Below are 13,310 nucleotides of genomic sequence, written 5' to 3'. Positions count from 1 at the left end.
GCAGAGAGTCCTGACATCTCCCCTGGACAGTTGGGGAAAAGAAAACACATACACCGAGCAGCTGCCATCGCTAACCCAAAGCCCTTGCTTATTTCTGCAAAACGGTCGTCTTAGAGAGGTGGATAGTACTTCCCTATGCTCACAGAAATCATAAAAAGTAGACTTCAAAATAAATTTAGGGTGGCAGGAGCCCTCAAACTCACCGTGAAGTTGAGGATGACCTTGAACGTCTCTTCCTGCCTCCACCCCCAAGTGCTTGGGTGGCAGGTACGTCTGTGCAGCACCAGGGATCTGCCCCAGGGTTTGTGAGGGCTTGCTAGGCACACGGCCACTTGCGTGGTACCCTTCCGCCCTGGTCCCAGCCCTGCCCCGGCTTTTCTCTTCTGTGACTGCATGTGTGTATGCTGGGAGTGATCGTATGATGCGCATGTGTCTGGTTAAATGGAAGAAGCAGAGAGCCTCTGGCCCTCTTTCTTCATTGTCTAAATCCATGGCAAGCGGGAATGGACCATGGCGGTCTGCTCAGTCCTTCTGCTGCCATCTTCCTCACAGATCAAAAGATCTGACCCAGGCAGCCAGCCTCTAAGTGTCCTTCTGTCTTTGAAACAGGTTCGGAACACAGTTCTGGAGACATACAACCTTTTTGCACTGTTTAGACTGCATAAATATTCATTGAATTGTACCCAAACCGAGTTGGGTTTATTTTTGGTTGTTTGTTTTGATTTGATTTCAACATGTGACCTCGGCACATTTTACAGGAAAGAAAGAAGAAAGGCACATAGGCAGGTTCTCTGCCTATGTGGAAACTTTTTTAAAAAGTTGGCGGGAGAGTGAAATGATAATTACTGCAGACTGGGAAGGTCACTTAGGATGGGATGAGGTCAAAGGAGGAGTTGACCAGGACACGCATGAGTGGAAATATCACACTGAATCTCTTTCATATACACAACTTATTGAGGTTTTTAAAGAAGCATGGGACAAAGATGTGTTTCTGAACACTGTGCCTCCAAACTTGTTAGCTCTTTATGATTTTGTATATGTGTGCCTCTGGACCGATGGGCAAGTCTTTGAATGCTTTGCTGTGGTCCTCCTTTCTTTTAAGCTCTAATCTAGACATTTCATGGACTCTTAGTTTCTTATCTGAAGGCCATTCCAAGCAAGCTTCTACCCCAGCATTTGGGATTTATCAGTAACAAACACGTGAGGTCTTCCGGGCAGTCAGGTTTGCCTCAAAGCTCAGGGCTCCCTCAAACTCTAAGGTGCTGCTCAAGGGTGAGCCTTCTTGCTTTTAGAAAAGTCTATCTGTGCCTCCCAGGACCAGTGAGGGCGTTTGCAAAGCCTCATGGGGGATTATCAATGCGGGGCCCCTTGCCTAAAAGTTAATCAGTATTTTTCTATGATGAAGATGGAGCTCTGGGCTCTTGCAGCTTCTCTGGTTATGTAGAGAAGTGTTCTGCCTCATCCTCCTGTACATCAAGGAGGCAAATCCACAAAGGTTCTAACCCGAGAACGGTCTACAACACATGGGTCTGGGGTAATTTGACAAGAATCACTAACACTTAGTCATGGAAGGTGCGAACTAGACTCCAGTTAACTTGTAAGGCGTGTGTGGACCACAAAAGCTGACTTAAGGTTACTTCTCTGAAACGGGTAAAATGTTTCAACACCTTTTATTTCAAGAAATGTTGCTTCTAGACTTTCCTGAAGCCAGAATTGTTCTATAAAAGCATCACAGAGCATGACATAGGATTTTCAAAAAACATAGTATGCTTCTTAATATCTTGAAATCTCTTTACAAAGCACATCATCCAGGACCATAAATATGTTTATTCTTTCATTCTGCAGCTGCCAGCCACATCTGATAAACAGCTAGTTAGGTTTAGCCTATGTATAGACTATGATGAAGACTTAAAATAACCAAGGATTCAACTATGCCACACGAAATTTTCTTGAAAAGTGTTTACTGCAAACACTTAAAGAGAATACAATGTATCTCCATGTTTGAATTATTGAAAAGTTAAAAGAAAAAACCACTGTCAAGCTAAACAACAGCTACAACAAGAAGACCCTGGGAAGTAGAAGAGGACAATGAGATGAGGTAATCCTTCGACTGGTCTCTAAAAGTCCAAGAGAAACAGAATGATATCTAGAATACAGATTTTCAAAAGCAGTTTTGAACTATGTCTTTTGGAAAAACCAGAGTTTGCTGACAGTTTTAAAAATATTCACGTACCGCAATATTCATAAAGCAAACCTTCCCTACGGTGGGTTTAAGTGTTACAACATTCATGATTTCAGTTTAGCAAAACTGTCTTGGAGAAAGTCAAAACTACACACATTTCCCCAACGCTTAAGCTTATTAACCAATCCAAGAGAGAAAATTAAAATAAAATGGTCTTTGCCCTGTCCCTTCTTTCAAAATTTAGTAGTATTGAGCATAAAGTAAGCACAGAGAGAGAGAGGGTTATTTTTGTATTGTTTATTACTTTTTCACTTATTTTATTTTTTAACCACCAATATTGTGAGTCATGCCTTTCTGCTAATCAATCTTAGCGCGTCGAGGTATAAAATACATGCAATGTTTTCTCAAAAAAAGCATACATTAAACAATATGTGGTCCATACTGTGTGTCATTGCTGGGAGTCTATTCCTTTGTCCTAAAATAGGACAAACAGTGTGATTCTGATAAGCCCACTAAAAAAAAAAATAACACTAGCAACCAAGCAGACACAGTATTTCCAAACTCAAAGTGCAAAAATCATTGAACCAAAGAAGATGATGTCGAAAAATTCCAGTGGTTAGAAACGAATCCAAACTTCATCATGCAGGCAGGGAAGGCGTGTTGACAGACTCACCAAGGGTGTCAAGCTTTCCAAACTTACAAAGGCACAATCCTAGCCATTTCGACTGGATAGACTTTATATACGCAAGTCCCTACAATATTCAAAAGATAATACTGTTTTAGTACCAAAAACAAAGCAACAAAACAGAAAATGCCCCCCACCTTTCTCATCTTGGGAAAACCGTGAGTTCCAGGGAGTCCATGTGTGAGCATTTCCCGTGCGTGCGCCCACAAACTTCTGCTGTGTACGTGTACCCGGGGGAGCCCCGAATGCTGGCAGTTACGATTGCCACCACTAGTTTACTAATAAAAACATAGAAAGGTTTGGGCAACATTTCATCTAATCAGAGGGGAGTGGGAAGGAGGCACTGCCTTCTAGGTTCGGCACCCACTCCTTTGTGCCATTCTTTTGCGTCTTGGTCAGTGTTGTCTCGGTGTGGCTGGAATGGACAGGCTGCTCCACACTGAACACTTGATGGACGTTAGTTCTGTCAGAAGGAACACGAAGATGCCACTGATCTTCAAAAGCGTCCTCTTCCAGCTCCACATCCCGGGGACGTTCTTGTTGATGCCGGCTGAAGGGCTGTAGCCTGCGATGAGATGGGAACACCAGCTCTGTCATGCCATTGCCACTGATGTCACCTTCAGGATAGTGGATTTCTTCCCATCCCATCGCTTTTTCAGTTCTACTTGTTCTCCAGTGTTCAGAATTCAAATGATTCACTTCTGGAATGTCATTATTCCATTCAAGTCTTCTCTCTGGACTTAAGGTTGATCTGTTCAAATGCAGGGTTTGGAGGTTGACTGGCAAGGTCAAGGAAGGTGTTTCACCAACCACGTGACTTGGGTCTTCACCTGACTCTGCAGAGGCCATCTCTGCTGACATCAAGAGCTCAACAGAGGTGACTGAGAAGCCACTGCTTTGAGCAGCTGGAGTCCCATTTGCTTTGTTTTGCTCGGAGTGAGGGTTCAGCGGTGCAAATGTTCTGTCTACAGCCTTCAGGTAACTAGTCCAGTCCTCCAGACTGAGTCTAGGGTTATGTCTGTACTCATTGGTGTCGTCATCCACACCGGATAACTCCTCCAGGCCTTGCCAGTTGGTGTCTGAAGCAATGCTGGACTGACTAACCTTCCCATCCATCCCATAATTGTCCTCTGTGAAAAGAGAAACCAAGGGACCTCATTAGTGCAACAAAATGTTGTTGATTCAACTGGATGAGCAATGTAATGTTTTATAAATTAATTGGAAATGCAATAACAAAAAGTATTCTCTCCTAGTATTGGTATGTTGAGGAGTGATCTTTACATACAAAGGTGGCTGAATGACAGAATTGGAAAAGGAGGTGACTGGGAATGTAAGTCAGTTGGCAAAGTGTTTCGTAGCATGCACAAAAGCCTGGGTTTGATCCCTAGACCACATAATACCAGATACACACTTGTAATCACAACACTCAAGAGGTGGCTGCAGGAGAATGAGAATTTCAAGGCCATCCTTGGCTACACAGAGAGTTTGAGGTCAACCTCAATACATGAAATATCATCTTTAAAGCCAAAATTGGAAAAACTATCCAGCAACTGAAACCCTCTGCCAAAGAAGCATGCCTAGTGGGGAAATGACACTTCCACCTGATGAAGAGACTGAGCCTGCTCACCTGGGTCCCTAGCTGTCCAATGGGAGAATAGTTACAGGACAAAGCCATTTCTACTCATTGGCTTCCAGGAAATTGATAGCCTACACAGTATTTTAAATTAGTAGGCAAATGCTTAGTGCAATATCTGCATTGTGTAGTCTTTGGTACTCAGTTCAAAATCGATTTTGAATGCAAATAAAATTGAGCTCTTCAAGCCGGGCGATGGTGGCGCACGCCTTTAATCCCAGCACTCGGGAGGCAGAGACAGGCGGATCTCTCTGTGAGTTCGAGACCAGCCTGGTCTACAGAGCTAGTTCCAGGACAGGCTCCAAAGCCACAGAGAAACCCTGTCTCGAAAAAAACCAAAAAAAAAAAAAATTGAGCTCTTCAAGTGAGATGCTCAGACATATTTCTGCAGTTATAAGGCTCCTCACGGACGTCTGCTTCCAGGGAGCCTCTGAGCAAGAGGGTTTCGTGCGTACACACAGCACACTAGCTTTCCCTGACTCCACTGTGCTTAGATGAAATCTAGGAAAAGGCGCCCCAGACTGGTGAAATGAATTCTCACAGCTATGCAGCAAAAAGGAAAGTCAGAAGGCTACACAAACCGTAAGAGAGATGGCTGGGATCTTCAGGTCACCTGTAAACAGGAGAGAAAAGAAGGAATACCAAAGAATGAACGCCCACCCATCTCCCGGCCCCAGAGTTTGTGCACCACACTCTGGCATCAGCCTTGGGGGAAAAGTAGGGAAGAGAAGTGAGGGCAGAACTCAAGGTTGATTTGAAGTTGCCTGGAAAGAAATGTCATCCCCACGTGTGAGACATTGTCAAGAGTCCAGGTGAGTCAGGGTCCTGATGGCAAGGGAGGGTGCTGGGAGGGATTCAAGCTGGAAGTCTCTGGAAAGCATGGTCCAGGGAGAGAGGAACAAAGAAAGGAAAGAAGGATGCTTCCAGCAAGCTGGTGCGAGACGAAGGGGGCAGCAAAAGGGAGGGCATTTTGGGTCCAACGGAGGGCATGTGACTTCCCCCACCCCCAGCCCCAAGTAGTTAAATGGTAAGAATATTGTATAATTGGGTTATACCGACAGGAAAGATCCCCTTTAAGCCAGAAAACTTGTAAACTCTACAAATTAATGAGATAAGAGCAAACTTAATCTACACACTATCACTCTAAAAGAAAATATTTCTAAAAGAAATGAGAATAAACAATAGGATCTTGAAAAAAAATGTCCCTGCCGAAATCAGCCACACTGCAGCAATGCTGGTCAACCAAGCATCCAAGGACGTGAAAACTGTCTTGGGTAAGAAAGCAGTTTGTACTAAGAATCTCATAGCCAGCCAAGCTCTCCTTCAGGTTCCACGGCTGCAGGAAAACAGTTGGACAGCGCAAGAAAACAAGGACAACTAATTAAGAGAAATGTAACCCTTGCTAAGTTTCAGAGGAGGAAAACCGGCAACTATCTTCATGAGGAAGGCGTGACAGGAGATGCAAGGTGAAACACCTGGGCACGTACTAAAAGAAGCTCCCCCCAAGACCAATCAGATGGACTGGAATCAGTACTTCCTGGAACATCATTGGCATCACTAAAGGATGCTTGGATGCTTTAGGTGAGCCTCCATGAGGTCCTAGCTATGTGTATGACATGAGTGGACAGGGCACGGGCTGCAGTAATGTGGAGATGGTCCAAATCTAAACGTACTATCCTCACACGCCTCCAGTCAAGGGTGATGATGAGAGCTGTCCTATAGCCCACCAGAAGTGGAGAGGATGTAGATGGTCACGGGCAACATTTCCCCAGGGAAGGCTCTGTGCACAGCTGGACTACACGGGGCTCACGGTGCTTCTTGGGTCTGGACAGTAACAGACTCTCGGGACTGGGCTCTGCAGTTCTAGCGCTAGATGAAATGTTCAAAAACATCATCAAGGGTTTGAAACAGGGACTGGAGAGATGGCTTAGCAGTTAAAAGCGCTTCCAGAGGTCCTGAGTCCAATTCCCAGCAACCACATAGTGGTTCACAATCATCTATGATGAGATCTGGTGCCCCCTTCTGGCCTCCAGCAGGTATACATAAAAGCAGAACACTATACATAATAAAGAAATCTCTCTCTCTCTCTCTCTCTCTCTCTCTCTCTCTCTCTCTCTCTCTCTCTCTCTCTTTCTCTCTCTTTATTTTAGTTTGAAACAGAAGATATTGACCAATTTGAACTGCTGAGTTATAAATTTTCACACCCATAGAAACTTTCTGCTTCTTAGGCCAGCAGCTATTTCTTCTTTCTTCCTTTCCTTTCCTTTCCTTTCCTTTCCTTTCCTTTCCTTTCCTTTCCTTTCCTTTCCTTTCCTTTCCTTTTTCCTTTTCTCTTCCTCTTCCCCCCTCCCTCCCATCCTCCCTCCCTCCCTCCCTCCCTCCCTCCCTCCCTCCCTCTTTTTCTCTTGGTTTTTGAAGAAAGGGTTTCTTTGTGAAGCTTTGGCTGTTGTGGAATTAACTCACTGTAGACAAGGCTGCCCTTGAACTCACAGAGATCAGCCTGCCTCTGCCTCTGCCTCTGGAGTTCTGAGATTAAAGGCCTGTGCCACCATGCCCAACTTCTGTTCCATAGTTTAAACAGGTACATTGTATATACAGCATACTGCACAGACCGTTCAGAGTCCTGGTTCCATAGGGAACTGGCCAAGAAGTTGAGAATGAGAGGAGAAAATGGCACCATCAAGAGAAGCTAATGGAGGACAGCCATTGGGAGGATTTCAAGCTGTCTAAGGAAGAGTGACTTGGGGAGAGGCTGGTGCAACTATGCAATTCTTCATGTCACCTCAACCTCCTTTTCATCCAGGTCCTTCAGATGCGAATACATAATAACTGCTCAGGAAGCAGCTTGCTCAGGCAGCGTAGCAGTGACAGGAAGCCGAAACAAAGCAGTTTCCTACCCAATAAGAGGTTATTAGAAACCACTCAGTAAAGAAGCATTGGGCCCATGTGCTTTCTCGGGAGGATGTTGCCCACCCTAGAGCCCCGAGGCTCTACAAACTGTTCTAGAAAACAGAAAGGAAGTGAAGGCGCCAGGACACCATTGGCGAAGCAAATACAACACCGACGGTGGAGTAAGACAGAACAATGGCTCCCTTTACCTCATAGATGTCCACATCCAACTCCTCAGAAGCCGTGGACATCACCTTAGGAGGTAAAAGGGAGCCACATGTGTGACAGCATCACGCATTTTGATGGGGCAATGTTCAGGTGGAGTCAAGATAACCACCAGGGACCTTAGGGACATGGCCTTGTGGAGAAGCAGAACAGACAGAGGAGACTTGACTGTGGGAGAGGATGGAGGCGGAGAGGAACAATAGATGCTCATGTTGCTGCCTTCAGAGATGAGGCCATGGTCGAGGAATAGATGAAGCCACTTAAGAAACCAGAAAGGACAGAGTTCTCTGAAGCTGAAATGAATGCAAGCCTACTGACAGCTTTAGGCCCAGAAGAGACATTTTAAACTTCATGTCCCTGGAAACATAAATACGTACATGTCGTTTGGAGATATGTCCACAAATTTCTACAGTGACCATAAGAAACTAAGACCATAATTGAACAGTAGTGCCAGCACCGAGAGCAGGAAGATTATAGGCAGTATATGTATATACCAGTATTACTGGTAAATGTAGGGTCCTCATAACCACAGTGAAAAGAATTCAGTATTCTATTAAGAAAAGCATGAACAGCGACCCCCAAAAATTTAGCCCAGGAATGAAAGGTTTTTTTTTTCTTAGCAGTTATATTCATATAATGTAACTTATTTGTAAATCAATAAAGAAAAATTATCTGGGCGTATCATAGATGCTGATTAGTTTGACAAATTTGGTTTTCACTGATGGCAAAGCACTGACAAGAAAATGGATTGACTGTTTCCTTAGTGTGATGATGGCAAACACACTCGGTCCCGAATTCTAACTCTCTCTTGGTGGCAATAGCCTAAAAGCTCCCTCGTTAGGACTAAGGACAAGGTGAGGTCACGATGGAAGGACAGTTCACTTCTGAGATACTCTGCACAGGTGAAAGGACAGACATGCATGCCCAGCCACTTCTTCAGCAGCTGTGCAATCTTGAGTACACATCTGGAGCTCACTTTCCAGATGTCTCAAACAGGGATGGGTGCCCAGCAATGGCTGCTGCTGCATGTTGGGTGACAAAATAGAAGATGACCCTGGACCTATTTCAGGGTATCAAGCAAGTATTCAAGAACAAGGGGAATCTTTCCAGAATTACACAGAGGACTTGAAGTGACAATAGTGGTCATTACATGATAGGAGAAGAATATCCTGAGGAAACTGAGAAGCTTTGCTCATCCTTACACAAGTGATAGATGACATGGGAAGTTACTTCTTTGTGGTAGAACACATTGAGAAACACAGGCGGAACAATGGATCTAGGAAAAAATCCATTTGCAGCCATCATATTAATAATAAATAACTCCAGGCTGGAGTGGGGCTCTGACATACAGTGCTTGCTCCAACACCAGACAAAATCAAACTAGCACAGTGAGCGATCAGGCAGAAGTCACAACTGCCCGCCAAAGCTGGTCGGCTGTTCATCAGAGAGAAAGACAAGCAACTGCACAGTGGACTAGCTTCACAAACACCGTGTTAGCCAAATGACAAAAACCCAGAGAAGGTATTCCCAGGGCACGGCGCTGTTGGCAATAATAGTCCTCTCCCAGACAGACAACTCCCACCTAGATGTGCAAACTCTAGACAAACATCAAGTTGAGGGCATTTTATGAAAGAAACTGGCTGGTGGCCTATGAAATGTCATCACCAACAACGAAAAGCTGAGAAACTGTTCCAATAGGGATGGCACTTAAGAAAAGCGACGATTTTATATGATATACCATTCTGGATTGAATCCAAGACCAGAAACCTTATACCATAAACATGACCTGATTGGAATATTTGGCAAGATGTGGCCTCGAAATGTGAATTAGGTAATGGCCCGGGTTCATGTTGATGGCCTGCATTTAGTTAGTGTTCGACGGCGATGGGCAAAAATGTCCTTGGGAAGCACACAGTAAAACATTTCTACACCAAAGGACATGATATCTGCAGATGACCCAGAGCTGACGTAGAAAGCGCATTTGTATGAGAAGAGAGAGGAAACTGGAGACGGGAAGCAAATGGGGCACTTAGATCTGTTCCAACAGCTTTTCTGTAAATGCCACATTATATGAAAATAGAATATTAAAAATTAGCAGACATTAGGGTGGGATGTAGCCCAATTGAAATGAGTGCTCACCTAGCATACACAGAGCCCCTGGTTCAATCCCCAGCATGATGTAAAATGGATGAGGTGGCACGTGCTCATAATCTTAGCACTTAGAAGGAGGGAGAGAAGGGTCAGAAATTCAAGGTTGTCCTTTGGGATCACTGACTAAAGAGTTCCAGGCCAGCTTGGACAGTGCCTTGTCAGCCTGTTCTTGGGGATGGCCACCTTAAGAGTAGGCTTGGTTCTGTCTTGTTTATATTTTCTGGGGATGGCATAGCATTGGTACAGGGGCAGATAGAGGATGGAGAAGTAACCATAAAATGTCCCCAATAGCCCAGTTTTCTTTTTTTCTTCTGCCTTTCTTGATGTCATTTAGCTTCTCTGGATCAATGAGCTGCTTCTAAAGGGAAGCATGTGAGCTCCCAGCTCAGGAAGCTGGTGGGAGGTATCCCCGGAGGCTCTCTAGTCTCTCTGAGGAGGTATCAGAGTGGGTGGTGCCAACTAAAGCATCCTGCTTTGGTAGGAAATTGGGCCTTAAGCAAATGCATTGCTTAGAGTTTGGACACACCAAAGCCCCAGCACTGATGGTAATGACAGTTTATACAACCACGCCAAAATTGGCACATTTCAGGTAAGTCCTCCAGAGCCTAGGCTCAGCACAGAAAATCAATAATCAATAATGGCTGACATTTCTGGGTGATCAGTGGATAAGCTCCCAGGCGTATGCCTTCCTCCATGTAGGAGAGAAGGATGTAGGTTGCGGGTGATATCAAGGTGAGGCTATTTACGAAGCTCCATGTGTCAGGACTATCATTCTCGTGTATGTTAGGAACTTGCTGTTTGATCCTGACCACCTTGTCCCTAACCCCTGACACCGTCTCTTCATTTCCCTCCATCCGAATTCTCCTTATGGCCACTGCTTTTGCCACCAAAGTTAATCAATGACTGCGTACAAGAAAATTCTTTGTTTTTTTCTGACTTCAGTTTCAGAGTGTTCTCAAATTTTCCCTTAGTTTTTTAATTTTTTTTTAAATTATTAGCGGTATTCTTAAATGAAAAAAAAAATCTCTCAGTCCCATGCAGCCTCTCCACTCAATTGTAGAAACAAAGCATAGGAAACCAATCTCCATTCTCCCGTCCCAGCATTCCTTGCTTTAAAGCATCATTCAAAAAGCAAACAGGCAGGGCATGCAGGGTGAGAGGAAATGCTCAGAGCGGCATCTCGTGGGGTGGGGGGCGGGCAGCTGAATTGATTTAGAAGCAGAAGGACGTGTCTGGAGCCAGGGACTTGATGGGAATGAGGATGGCATTACGACACACATGCACCGCAGCCTCCATTCTGTGCGCGATGGCAAGAAACGCAAGTGAGCTGAAATGGCCTGTCATGCAGTTACGGGAAAGAGGCTGCTGAGAATGAAGAGCGAATACCTGTGTAGGTCATAGCTTCCTCCATCTTTAGTTCCTGATACAGGGAAAGAGAAGAGGAATCAGTTAGCTTTAGAACCCATAGGACCTTTCACTACGCAGCTTCCACGAACACATCTCAATCCTAGAAAGAAACGTACTGTGTTAAATACAGGCAGCATCGACAGCCAACGGAGAGTTTATTAATTAGTCTCAAAAGGATTGAGTGCTAAGGCAAAACAACATGTAAAAGGACAAAATGGGGCGAGAACAAGAAAACAGTGAGAAAAGTGTTTCCAGAAGTTCATGTAATTCTGAGTAAATTAAAAATATTTTTTGCCGTGGTGGAGGGGTGGGGCTGTGCTTGAAAAGGGAGGCCAATAATAACCTCCCACTGGAGCAATCTAGACGCCGGAGGGGGTACTGTAAGTGCACAGCAGTCATGAGCCCCCACCTGGCCGGTCATTTCACCATTAAGGACCCTATCAGGTTTCTCACAGTGGAGCTGTTGAGTCATCGCCAATGACATGGGGTCACAATGGAGCTGGCCACTCATCACCGATGACATAAGGTCATAGTGGAGCTGGTGAGTCATCTCAGATGACGAGGGGTCACAATGGAGCTGGCCACTCATCACCGATGACGTAGGGTCACAGTGGAGCTGGGAAGTCATGGCCGATGACGATGAAGTTGTATTCTTTTGGGGAATGATAGCTTCATGTAATATTTCTAGTGTGTCTAATAGTTTGGCTTAGATCCCAGGCCTTCACAGGTTGGCTTTCTCCCCCTTTTCATCCCTCTTTTTCTCTCTTTGATTTCTGGAAAAGGTCAGCATAGAAGCAGGGTGTTTCCAAAGCTTCACGCTGAGTGAAGTAAGCATCCAAAAGACCCACTTTGCTGGCCTGGTTCTTGATTGGGCCATCATCTCCCCTAAGCGTTGATGGAGAACTGAGCCATGACACGTTGCTGGGCTTTTTTGTAGGCTGTTTGATCTAGGACCCTTCGGTGATGGAAATGACAAGCAAGTGGACTGATTGTTTTGGGAGAAGAACCTCATTTCTCCCTTCAAGTCTGTGGTCCCCCATCAGTTCAGATGTTTGAACACTTGGTCCCCAATTGGAGGAGCTTTTTGGGGAAGGTTATAGAACCGTGGAGAGGTAGTTGGTGGTGGGGCTTTGGGTGTTTATGATGTCACCGTGATTGCTGTTTCCCTGGTTCTCCTCTGTGGTTCACAGCTTCCTGCTCCATCCACCTTGCCAACCACTTGCTGCTATGCTTTTCTATCATGATGGGCTCTTATCCCAGGAACTGTAGAGCAAAAATGAACTTTTTCTTCCATAAGTGGCTTTTGGCCTTGATGCTTTATCACAACAACAAAAAAAGTTGGCATGACCAGACAGCTGCCATTTTTATTACTAGGGATGCTGGCTCTACTCAGAACCTACAACCCACAGGTTGAGACTTTATTGCATTAAATATGTTCCATCTGGAATGGGGAAAAATGGCTCACTGGTTAAGAGAACAAAGTGGTCTTCAGGCAATCAGAGTTTGTGGCTTCCAATTGCCTGTAACTCCAGCTCCAGGGCATAAGAACATTCTCTCTATTCAGCTATTCAGCCTCTTTGGGGATTGCACTTATGTGCAAAAAACCCATATACAGACACAGACATGTGCATATAATCAAAACGAGAGAGAGAGAGAGAGAGAGAGAGAGAGAGAGAGAGAGAGAGAGAGAGAGAGAGAGAGAGATTGCAAGTCAGGCATTGCAACTTAGACCTAGAGTCTCAACACTTGGGAGACTGGCCATACTGGGCTACACAGTAAGTCGGAGGTAAGTCCAGCTATGTACCGTAAGACCGCATCTCACAAAGTGTGTGGGGACCCCTGCAAAGTGCTTTCCAAAACCAGTGGCTTGAGCCTGTCATTCTGTCGGGTCAGGGTAGTCTCCAGTTCTTTTTCTTCCCTTCTGTGAGTAGCTGACATTTACATTTCTATAGAAATGGGACAATGACTTTTGCTGGTGAGGCAAAGGCTGAGCAAACAGTGCAAGGAGCCGTGTCTATGCAAACCAAACGGAGAAAAAAAAATTCAGGTATACACACTGGGCAGAATGGGGACATCTTCTCAGCACCATCTCACACTCCAAGTTTATGAGCTTTTCAAATGGGAGACGGTGGTAAAAG

At 45.0% G+C, this 13,310-nt stretch overlaps 1 protein-coding gene across 4 annotated transcripts in view; it reads right to left on the bottom strand.

Moving 5' to 3' along the window:
* Positions 1–2,464: 2,464 nt before the first annotated feature.
* Positions 2,465–13,310, bottom strand: part of Sulf1 (sulfatase 1) — a 164,972-nt gene continuing 154,126 nt past the window's right edge. For 3 of the 4 annotated variants that reach the window (XM_075971381.1, XM_075971382.1, XM_075971383.1), the window contains 2 exons: positions 11,152–11,185; positions 2,465–3,997 (listed from right to left, as the gene is read on the bottom strand). In XM_075971381.1, coding sequence (XP_075827496.1) covers positions 3,967–3,997; positions 11,152–11,185 — 65 coding nt within the window. In that variant the 3' untranslated portion in view covers positions 2,465–3,966. The remainder of the gene's footprint in view (positions 3,998–11,151; positions 11,186–13,310) is intronic. The other variant, XM_075971384.1, reaches the window with a different exon arrangement.

Source organism: Microtus pennsylvanicus, chromosome 5, assembly GCF_037038515.1.
Source record: "Microtus pennsylvanicus isolate mMicPen1 chromosome 5, mMicPen1.hap1, whole genome shotgun sequence".
In the NCBI taxonomy this organism is placed as follows: Eukaryota; Metazoa; Chordata; class Mammalia; order Rodentia; family Cricetidae; genus Microtus; species Microtus pennsylvanicus.
Note: the sequence above shows the minus strand (reverse complement) of the source record. Positions and strands in the feature narration are given on the sequence as shown.